Source organism: Coregonus lavaretus (assembly GCF_964263955.1).
Source record: "Coregonus lavaretus genome assembly, chromosome: 8".
Lineage (NCBI taxonomy): Eukaryota > Metazoa > Chordata > Actinopteri > Salmoniformes > Salmonidae > Coregonus > Coregonus lavaretus.
In genome coordinates this window covers 54361351-54373625 of record NC_139995.1, presented here as the reverse complement: position 1 = coordinate 54373625, position 12275 = coordinate 54361351, and the positions used below count along the sequence as shown (strand labels likewise).

General features: G+C 41.7%; 1 protein-coding gene across 1 annotated transcript in view; it reads left to right on the top strand.

Annotated features, from left to right (window-relative positions):
* Positions 1-3510: 3510 nt before the first annotated feature.
* Positions 3511-12275, top strand: part of LOC311133813 (vesicle-associated membrane protein-associated protein B-like) — a 33207-nt gene continuing 24442 nt past the window's right edge. Inside the window, exon 1 of the mRNA XM_084167391.1 lies at positions 3511-3747. Within this exon, the coding sequence (XP_084023517.1) occupies positions 3690-3747 (58 nt within the window). The 5' untranslated portion in view covers positions 3511-3689. The remainder of the gene's footprint in view (positions 3748-12275) is intronic.

Here is a 12275-nt window from a genome sequence, read left to right as displayed (position 1 = left end):
CCCCCCCTGCCTCCAGTTGTAGACTGCCCCCCCCCTGCCTCCAGTTGTAGACTGGCCCCCCCTGCCTCCAGTTGTAGACTGCCCCCCCCCCCTGCCTCCAGTTGTAGACTGCCCCCCCCCCCCCTGCCTCCAGTTGTAGACTGCCCCCCCCCCCCCCTGCCTCCAGTTGTAGACTGGCCCCCCTGCCTCCAGTTGTAGACTGGCCCCCCTGCCTCCAGTTGTAGACTGGCCCCCCCTGCCTCCAGTTGTAGACTGGAGACTGATGTGGAGGTGTGTTAGTAGCAGGGTTGACTGTATGTTCTTCAGGATTTTTTTTACAACCATGTCAGTGCAATAATTGTCTTTATGGCAAGGGTTACTAAAATGTGACAAACAAGAAATCTTAGGGATTGAGAAGATCTAGCTTCAAGTTTTATTGTCACGTGCACAAGTACAGTGAAATGCTTGACTTGCACGCTCTACCCAACAGTGCAGTAATCAATATCAAAATAGTAGATTTTTTTTTTTAGATGTAAAGTATATACTGTACAAAAATAAACGCAACATGCAACGATTTTACTGAGTTACAGTTCATATAAGGAAATCAGTCAATTTCAATAAATTCATTAGGCCCACCCACTTGGGAGCCAGGACCAACCAATCGGAATGAGTTTTTACGTCCTGGATGGCTGGGAGCTCACCCGCAGTGATGCGCTTGGCCGTCTGCACCACCCTCTGTAGGGCCTTCCGGTCGAGGCGGTGTAGTTGCCATACCAGACGGTGAAACAACCAGTCAGGATGTTCTCGATGGTGCAGCTGTAAAAGTTCCTAAGGATCTGATGGGTCATGCCAAATCATTTCAGCCTCCTGAGGGAGAAAGGCACTGCTGTGCCTTCTTTACGACTGTACTGGTGTGAGAGGACCATGATAAGTCATCAGTGATGTAGACACAGAGGAACTTGAAGCTCTTGACCCTCTTCACTGCAGCCCTGTTGATGGGGCCCTGTTTCCTGTAGTCCACGATCAGCTCCTTGGTCTTGCTGACATTTAGGGAGAGGTTGTTGTGCTGGTACCACACTGCAAGGTCTCTGGCCTCCCTGTAGGCCAGGGTTTCCCAAACGCGGTCCTCGGGCCCCCAAGGGGTGCACGTTTTGGTTTGTGCCCTAGCACTACACAGCTGATTAAAATAATAAACTAATCATCAAGCTTTGATCATTTGAATCAGCTGTGTAGTGTTAGGGCAAAAACCAAAACGTGCACCCCTTGGGGTCCCGAGGACCGAGTTTGGGAAACGCTGCTGTAGGCTGTCTTATTGCCATTGGTGATCAGGCAGATCACCGTCGTGTCGTCAGCAAACTTGATGATGGAGTTGGAGTCGTGCGTGGCCACACAGTCGTGGGCGAGCAGTGAGTATAGGAGGGGGCTAAGCACACACCCTTGCCGGGCCCCTGTGTTGAGGGTCAGCTTGACGGATGTGTTGTTGCCTACCCTCACCACCTGGGGTCGGCCCGTCAGGAAGTCCAGGATCCAGTTGCAGAGGGAGTTGTTCAGTCCCAGGGTTCTGAGCTTGGTGACTAGATATAATATGCTTATATGTTACTTTTAGGTGTAATTGATTACATTTTGATCTTCTGATCATCAATTCTTCAAAAGGCCTTTAAAAATACAATGTTTATGGTTTTGTGGCGTTTAAGTGTTCCTCACTGATTTCCACTTGAAATTATATCGTAGTTAGCCAGGACAGTGCATTTATTAAAAAGGGAAATGTATTTCTGGTACTTTACAACTGCACTTTCAGATGAAATATTTGTATTGATTTGTGTAACCTTACCTTTTAGGTATATTATTGCTGATTATTTTGCCGCCATTGTAATTGCCATTTTTCTGCAGCAAACGTCTGAAAAATATTAGCAAGACAAGTCCCAATACATCTTGCACTGTTTGTTTGAGTGAATCAACTTCTTTCATATCCTTTGTAATGCCATTGCATCATATGCCTTTGCATTCCAGCAATCATTATTTTACAGTATGACTGTGTTTTGCTCTCTCTCTTTGTAGAAGATGGGGCAGCTTCTCTGTGCCATTTTTAAATGTAATTTCAGTAACACGCATCACAATTTCATTGCTCACATTTGTTTAAATGCTTAACAGTTGGAAATATAGGTATTTGTAACATAAATAACAGTGTAATGTCTAAGTGTTACTGATTATGTCTGGTGTGTGACAAGATAAAGTTACTGAATTTGGCATACGATATGTGGCATTAGAGTTCTAAGGGGCTATCATAGAAAGACGACCAGGTGCATAAATTATGTTTTGGAAAAATACCAACAGTCTTGGGCTGGTCCTGAGAATGTGTTGCTGCAAAATCTATGTTCATTGTCTATTATTCAATGTAGATACCACCAAATATGCACACAAATCAATGACTATTTAGCCCGTAAGATTGAATATAATGTATGGTACATTGTGTAGATCTATGCCTGGTCTAGCAACTCATGTAGAGTAACCCCACCAGTACGTTGTCATATTTAGCTTTCATAAAAAATAAAAGCCTGAAACATGTTAGCATTGTGTTGCCGAATGTCTAAAAGGGAATTGTCAAGGAGTTTACTAATAAATAAAAAATATCGAAGGAAAGCGTGTGTGAGTGGGATACTGTCTGGTGGGCTGTGCGTTGCTGGGAATACCTCTGGTCCAGGGCGTTGGTACACATTCCTCTAAGTTAAGAGGTACAGGGACTAACGACCTGGACCAGAGCTACCTTGGAGGCTGTGTGTGCTTGTGTGCGTCAGGGAGATAAAGTGACAGTGTTGTCCTCTTGCTCCAGTGACAGCCAGCCTTCTGGTTATATATATATATATATATATATATATATGTAATACATGACACTTCAGGCATGTGTATCACTGGGATAGGATTCCACGCTGCACTTTGAATAGTGCTGAGGATGCAGAACGTTCACCTGACAATCTCTCAACACTAGCGCTGGGGTCAATAATGTTAGTTATTTCAAGTAAACCTGTGTGTTAAATGCATGTTATATAGTGACATTGTGAACGGCGATACATGAATAGGTGCACCACAGGGCTGTGTATTGGGACCGTGACTTTTCCCACTTTTGCAGATATGATTTACAGACATCATAAATTATGTATATCCTTTTATTGGGTAAATACTTTATCAAAGTGATTTATTTATTGTTGTCAATTTGCACTTGCCTGAAACTATATAGGATTAACAGGAATGACAACATTATAGGTTGTTAGAAACGCATGATGTATGGCATTACATTTTAATTAATTATAAGAGGCCATAACACTGTGATAACATGATACATAAGAAGGTCCTGAGAAAGATTGATGACCATGAGACACCTGTCCCTCCCTCCTAGGCTTAGGTGTCCCAACTCCCATGCTTTGCCCTCAGATCCTTCGCCTGGACTCCGTCTCGCATCACCCCTTCACTCCTCATTGAGTGGCTATGCAGGGGCAGTGACGTCGCACAAAGCCTCTCTCTCACTCCCTTCTTGCTGCATCACAACCGCTGCTAGTAGCACCCTGGCTATTTGCACTGACCGGGGGACAGGATAATCACATAGCTAATTAGCATAATAATAACTCTAAAGATAACACTAGCTAACATCACCACAACAGGAGTAATCTACGGAAACCACTAACATTGAGATATCCCATTGGAACCGCTGGGACATGGCCAGACAAGATCAGGTCCTGCTCTTGGAGCCACAGCACGAACTGAAATTCCGAGGTAAGAGACCACTGAGGAGGGGAGGGCCCAACTCCGAGGGGAGGGGAGGGGGAGACATTTTTGTGAGTGGGGTAGTTAGTAACAGGCCCATTTAATGGGGAGGGGGCACACCATATGCCCATTTATTTGTCAAATAATAATAGTGAGCTAGGGAGGAAAATAATATCAAATGACTGGTGGGCATAGCATACACAGCATTTCCTGAACATTAACCTGCGCTAGCTAGCTAGCCAGCTTATGTTACGTTCCAGCCTGGCCTACTGAGAAGGTAGCTAGCTAGCTATTCCTGCAGCTGCCTGACAGGTCTTTGCTGCTAATAATGTCGAGTTGACCTTCTAGTAACGTAAGGTAACTAGTTAGCTGGTAGCTAGCCTAGTAACGTAAGGTAACTAGTTAGCTGGTAGCTAGCCTAGTAACGTTAGTGCATTATGTTTCACGTGCATTGTGTAATATCGTTCCAGTAATTTAGGCGAGTCAGTCTGTTTATTCTCGTGCTAGCTGCGATTCAAGCACAGTCAAAATACAATTGTTGTTTGAATCGCAGCTATTTTCCTTCATGCCCGAAGACAATTATGTCAGTGTAATTATGAGCTAGCTGGCTAACAATGAATACCAGCTGATTGCCCCTACTTGCAAGCATCATGATAGCTAGCTGACTAACTTGGCTAGCTGGCTAGTTACTGTAATTAGTTAGCTGTCAGTCTAACCGCTTGCTGGCTTGCAAGATGGAACTGGGCATTAAATACTAGCTAGCTAACGTTATATTGCTATCTGGAGGTTCTACTCATCAGTTGGCAAGTGTTGTTCATGACTAGGTGTGGTAAGCAGCAATATGGCTCAGGATACCATATGGACACTTTGTACTGGGCATCCTATGAATTACAACGTGTCCAGTTAGTTAAATATTAATTTATTGAGCCCACTCAGTAGGCTACGTTCCCTGAAACATTATCACAAGAATGTAACATTGGGCCACTTTTGAGATACAAAATAATGAATAGCCTTTCATCTGTGTTCGTTGAATTATATATAGGGTCTTTACACAGTAATTTGAGATGCCCCATTGCCTTGTCAAACCAATATAATCCATCGCTTAAAGGTGCAATATGCAGAAATTACTCTGCCATTTCCTGGTTGCTAAAATTCTAATAATTCTCCTCATTTCAGTTTGTGACAAAACAGGCAGTGTAGGGAATCATTGTACCATCTAAACCGCTGTGAAATATATTTTCAATAGCCATTTTTGTATTTTCTGCTGTTTGAAGCTGGTTTACAAAACTGATAGTTAAGAACAGGAAACATAGAAATAGAGCACATAGAACATATCTACCACTTCTTAGACTTGCTTTCAATGAGAATGACAGATCTGTAACTCACATTTCTATGTGAATTTGGTTGGGTCGCACAAAAAGTTAAAGCAGCTTTAAACTGCACTGCTTGTTGTGAAGGTAGCCTCTTTATTTGTCTTGTCTCATGGCAAAGAAACTGAGCCAACTAATTGATAACTACGAGAAGTAGGCTTACCTCAAGAAAGTCCCAAGCCACACAGGCTAGTACAGGTGTTCATGGGCCCCTGGAGGTCTGCAAGGGTCTTTCAGGGTCTTCAGCAAAGTGACAGAAATAACTAAAAAGTCAAGACTTCTGTCAGGTAAAATCACAATCATAGGTATTCTCTCATATAAGCCTGATATTGTTATTTACGGGGCCTCAACATGAACAAGTTGGGGAACCCAGGGCTAGTATGCCTACACAATTATTGTCAATATAGATCAGAAATGGGCAACTGGTGGCCCGCGGCCCCCCTTTTGTAGGCCTGCGGATCAATTTCCCCAAAAATGTATATTATTCATATTTTTTTTTTTTTTGGGGGGGGGGGGGGGGACGACTCCGTCTGTCTCAACTTACTGTTGAGAGTTAGAATAGTAGAATACACAAGGTGCAATTTCGAAATGTGGTTATGCATCAACAGTTTTTCTCTTGTAATGTCAGTCACTGGTAGTCACTCAATTACTCCATGTCACCTAACATTTTTAAGATTGGTAAATTAGTCTAGTTGTATTAATCATGGTCAAATTACTGACCGGGAGGCCCCCATTGATTTTGTTAGTCACTCTCACTCAGATATCGTATTCAAAACTGCGAACATTTCTCTCTGCCCCATGGCAAAATGAGTAGAATTTCATGAAATTTATTATTGTAAAATCTTCTCTCTGCCACCTTGGCAAAATGTGTAGAATTGCAGCAAACTTGCTTTAAAACTGCAGAATTTTCTCTACATCTAATGAAATAATGGGGAGAATTGCAGGTAATTTACTCTAAAACTTCTTTTTTTCTCTCTCTCTCTGCTGTAAAAAGGGGGGCCATTAAAATATTACGCTCACAAGATGTGGGGCCCCCAACAAAATATCACTTAGGGCCCCCAAAAGGCTAGGGCCATCTCTGACTGCATGTGTGGGTATAGATGTGAGTACACAAACCCGTGAGCCACTGCGGCCCCTCATGATGTGGCCCCCCACCCCCATCAAAAATTGCCCATCCCTGATATAGAGGTAAGATGGATATCGATTTTGAGACATGTTTTAGTATACGCTTTTCATATTACTTTGAAATTCCTGTTCTTTTCCCAAGATTTCTCACAAAAACAAGCGTATCTCTGAAATGCCAAGGGAGCACTGAGCATATACCGAGCTTTTATTTTAAAAGCCTTTTACGTTTAACTCAGGTTGTGTCATGCTAATTTTAGCTTTTTGCCACCCATGTAAATAACTTTTTGAAGATGAGAAACGTGCACCGCTATGTCAGCAGAGCTCGGTGCTTATTATCGGATGTAGGCTATTAGATTACAAAATCGGACGTTTTGGATATAATGTTAATGATATGTTAGAGAAGACCCCACTGAACGATTCAGAACATGAATAATCACATTTGTCTTGGTAAACATTTTTTTTTTGTTTTAGATACATTTATAACATAATGAAGTGAGATTTCATCAACAAAGCGCGTTTTCACCGAATCTGGGCAGAGTGGGTGGACACCCTACAATATGTTACCATGAAATGATGGCCATGTTTCGAGAACATTACAACACATCTGACCTAAACTTTTCATTGAAGCAGTTTTGATTAAAGCCTACTAGTAGTGATATTGTACTTATACTACTACTAGTAGTGATATTGTACTTATACTACTACTAGTAGTGATATTGTACTTATACTACTACTAGTAGTGATATTGTACTTATACTACTACTAGTAGTGATATTGTACTTATACTACTACTAGTAGTGATATTGTACTTATAGCCAAGTGGTGAGTAGTCTGAGATTTGTAAGCCTGGCATTTTCCATTGTTTGGTAACTCCTAAATTATTAATTAAAGTCTTTGACTGGACAGATAATCAAATCACCTAGCCTCTTAGACTAAAATGGCCCATTGAAAGGCAGGCCTATAGTGACAAGAAATTCAGCTATGGTCCTTTCGGGCTCTTTATAAATCTCCTTATTCTGTAATAGTATCAATTTGGAACCGTCTTGCTCTCCCTCAAAAAACACACTGTTCAGACGACACAACAGCATCAAATATGCCCTTCAGAACTCTCTTTTTGTGGCTGTATTTTTTTCTGCCAGTTGGAAAGCATCCCAAGGCTGTTGTAGATAAGGTATAGGCTACAGTAGTTAGCTGCATGAGTTGTTTCATTGGAACGATGTTCTGCCAGTTGTGAGGGTTTACATTTCGCCTCTGTCTTGGCTCAGTGTGCAAAGGGAAGTGTCAGTTGCTGTGGACATTTGCGAGGTGAAACCTTATCTTAGTCAATTTACTGATTCACACTACGAGGCAGCTCACTTCCACATTTCCATCCACGGCTAGCGGCTAGTAGGGCTGGGAATTGCCAGGGACCTCACGATACGATGTTATCACAATACTTAAGTGCCAATACGATATGTATTGCGATTCTCATGATTCTATATGTATTGCAATTCAATACTGCGATTTTATTGCGATTTTATATTCCAAACATATTTTCTCACCCTATGTCTGCTGCAGAGGGACGAGAGAGCCATGAGAACACGAGTTTTGATCAGTCATGGAAATAAAAGTGCTGAAAACAAATTGACTTATTATTTATTTCTTTTTTGGATGGAGAACTAAAGGAAAAATACTGGAGTTCAGGTACAGCTGACTAGCGCAAAAATAATATTGCGGCAGGCCTATATCGTCAAAAATAATACCCCGATATGTAACTGTATAATATTTCCCACCCATCATTATCAGCTGGTGTGTTTTATTTTGGTAGCCTGATATGGAAACGCTCAGTCTCAGATTTGTATTCATTCATTTTCCCTTGATTCTCCCATGTTCTTTATTTTAGTGCAAAGTGTACTCTGAGATCCTGTGGAATGTTTTAAGGCCAGTTTGTAAATCCAGTACAGCTGTATGTTGCTCAATGTCAAGTGGCCTAGCCCTCTCCGAAGCCTTTTGCTTCTTATCAAACTAGTTTCACAAAGCCAACATTGTAGCTGACCTGAGTCATTCTGTTGAGGCTACTGTTTTGTGGTCTGGCTCACCCGCTTTTTGCAACCTGCATGATTACAAGTTGTGAAACAAAAGTGGTTTCATATTGAGCAATTCCACAACAGGCACGTGGAATTTCAGATTACTCTTCAGTGAAACAACTGGGCGGGGTTTAATATAATTTAGAAATGGGATTTGATTTACACTGTTGTATGTGTTGGCATTCCTTTACAAGTAGCCTAGCCTTCTCTGTGTGTGAGGTAGGCTACTTGGTCAAGTTGGGTGTGAACTTGAAGTCTATTTGTGCAGAGTGATTTTACAGAGACAGTGAAGAAGGGAGCTGGGCCCGGTTTCCTGATAGGGATGGAATTTAGGCTTATAGGTGTTTTTAACAATGTATCGTTCCTACAGTGGCCAAAGATGTAGGCCTAACGTGCGTTTCCCAAAACACCAAGGAGCTGATCGTGGACTACAGGAAATGGAGGGCCGAGCACGCTCACATTCACATCGACGGGCTGTAGTGGAGCGGGTCGAGAACTTCAAGTTTCTTGGTGTCCACAACACTAAGGATCTATCATGGTCCACACACACCAACACAGTTGTGAAGAGGGCACCATAACGTCTCTTCCCCCTCAGGAAGCTGAAAAGATTTGGCATGGGCCCTCAGATCCTCAAAAAGGTCTACAGGTGCACTATTGATAGCATATTGACTAGCTGCATCATTGCTTGGTATGGAAACTGCTTGGCATCCAACCGCAAGGTGCTACAGAGGGTAGTGTGTACGGCCCAGTACATAACTGGGGCCGAGCTCCCTACCATCCAGGACCTCTATACCAGGCGGTGTCAGAAGAAGGCCCTAAAAAGTGTCAAATACTCCAGCCACCCAAGACTGTTCTCTCTGCTACAGCACAGCAAGCGGTACCGATGCACCAAGTCTGGAAGTAACAGGATCCTGAACAGCTTCTACCCCCAAGCCATAAGACTGCTAAATAGTTAGTCCGGGCAGCTGTTTGGTTAACTTTTTAACCATCTGCGTTAACTTTTTTTAACTCGTCACAAATGTTGCTGCTACTGGGTGTTAACCCATAAAATTATTTCATTCAATGTTTATTTTTTTTAAATCATCAAAAAAACAATAGTCCAAACCATACGTCTCTACCATATATGGTTCACAAGACTATTTACTTACGAGAATTTAGCATGATTAGAGTGAATAGAATGTCATTATGGCCATAGTCAAAAAGTGATCGTTGCTCAATAGGACTGTCACTGCTCCGCAGGCAGAATGGGGAGTGAATGCCCTTCAATTGATTATTATTATTTTTCTCAGCCATCTACACACAATACCCCCATAATGACAAAATGAAATACAGATATCTCATTTACATAAGTATTTACACCCGAGTCAATACTTTGTAGAAGCACCTTTGGTGGCGATTACAGCTTTGCGTCGTCTTGGGTACGTCTGTATCAGCTTTGCACTTCTGGATTTGGGGATTTTCTCCCATTATCCTTGCAGATTTTTTCAAGCTCTGTTAAGTTGGATGGGAGTGGCGGTGAATAGCAATCTTCAAGTTTTTCCACAAATTGCCAATGGGATTCAAATCTGGACTTTGGCTGGACCACTCAAGGACTTTCACATTCTTGTTCTGAAGCCATTCAAGCGTTGCTTTGGCTGTATGCTTGGGGTCTGCTTAGGGTCATTATCCTGTTGGAATGTAAATATTCGCCCCAGGCTAAGGTCGTTTGCACTCATCAAGGATTTGCCTGTATTTGGCTCCATTCATTGTTCCCTCTATCCTTACCAGTCTCCCAGTCCATGCCACTGAAAAGCATCCCCATAGCATGATGCTGCCACCTCAATGCTTCACGGTAGGGATAGTGTTAGACGGGTGATGAGCTGTGCCTGGTTTTTCTCCAGACATAGCGCTTTGCGTTCAGGCCAAAGAGTAAAATGTTTGTCTCAACAGACCACAGAATAATTTGCAAAAAAAAGGTACATGAAAGACTAGGAGCATAAGGCAAACTCCAAGCGTGCTGTCATGTCCCTTTTTCTCAGGAGTGGCTTCTGTCTGGCCACTCTCCCATAAAGCCCAGATTGGTGAAGTGCTGTAGAGACTGTTGTCCTTCTGGCAGGTTCTCCCATCCCAGCCAAGGAACTCTGTAGTTCTGTCAGTGGTCATTGGGTTCTTGGTCGGACGGCCAGCTCTAGGCAGAGTCTGGGTAGTTCCATATTTTTTCAATTTCCCAATGGTGGAGACCACTGTGCTCTTGGAAACGTTCAACTCTCTAGAAATTGTTTTATACCCTTCCCCAGATATATGCCACATCACAATTCTATCTCGGAGATCTACGGACAGTTCCTTGGACTTCATGGTATAGTTTCTGCTCTGACATGCACTGTCAACTGTGGGACCTTATATAGACAGGTGTGTTTCTTTTAAAATCATGTCCAAACAATTGAATTGTCCACAGCTGGACTCCAATCAAGTTGTAGCGACATCTCGAGGATGATCAGAAGAAATTGGATGCACCTGAGCTCAATTTGAAGTGTCATAGCAAAGGGGTGTGAATACATATGTAAATGAGATTTCTGGATTGTTCTAATGTTTTCACTTTGTCTTTATGGGGTATTGTGTGTAGATGGTTGAGAAAAAAAATATATGTAATCTATTTTAAAATCAGGCTGTAAAAACAGAATGTGGAATAAATCAAGGGGTATGAATATTTTCTGAAGGCAATGTATCTACCTCAATTACCTCGTACCCGTGCACATCGACTCGGTACTGGTACCCCGTGTATATATCCAATTTATTGTAACTCATTGTGTATTTATTATTACTTTTAATAATACATGTTATTACTTTTTTTATTATTTCTCTACTTTCTCTCTCTCTGCATTGTTGGGAAGGTAAGTATTTCACTGTTAGTCTACACCTGTTGTTTACGAAGCATGTGACGAATAATATTTTAGTTTGATAAAATTTGATTTGATACTGATAGGTTAGAAAGAAAACGGATCAGCTCCTAGAGAGATATTGCCACCTATGACTGCAAATATTGAGGCGGTTTATTAAGCTTACCCTATAATAATGCACTAAATCACAGATTGGGCACATCATTGCGCCCATGTTGTCACACATCATGAAATATATTGAGGCAAACATTACAGTATTGGCAAAATAGAACTCAATTGATTGAACATTAACCTCTACGGGATCAGTGTCCCGTATACGGGACGGTTGAGCTAACTTGCGCTAATGTGATTAGCATGACTGTTGTAAGTAACAGCAAACTTTCCAGGACATAGACAGAAAGGTTTAATTCTTGTTAATCTAACTGCACTGTCCAATTTACAGTAGCTATTACAGTGAAAATATACCATGCTATTGTTTGAGGAAAGTGCACAACAACAAAAAACGTATCACGGCAACTGGTTTGATACATTCACCTCTGAAGTTAAATAATGTACTTACATTAAGTAATCTTGCTCTGATTTGTCATCCTAAGGGTCCCAGAGATAAAATGTAGCATAGTTTTGTTTGATAAAGTCAATTTCTATATTCAAATGTAGGAACTGGGTTCTACAGTTTGAACCCCTGCTGTCCCTGACTCCACACCCACCTCGCCCGGCCATCTAGATGTGTGAAAGTTAGTGTATAAGTTAATGATCCATCATGTATGACATTCCTGGGAGTGTGTAAACTTACATTTTGTATTACCATATCATTTTTGTATTTTCTCTATAGTTATGTACTTGAAAATGTATCAATTGACCAATTCAGTACATTCGGGCAGACTTGATACAAAGTAGTCCAGTATAGCAATGCTTCACTGGATCGATCTGAAACTTTGCGCACACACTGCTGCCATCTAGTGGCCAAAAACTACATTGCGCCTAAACTGCAATATTATATTGCTAAATGGCATGTTATTTTTATTATATTATTATTATATTTCTGATTAGCCATGACCTTAATTGCATCAGCTACTCTACTTATTAAAATGGAGTAATAA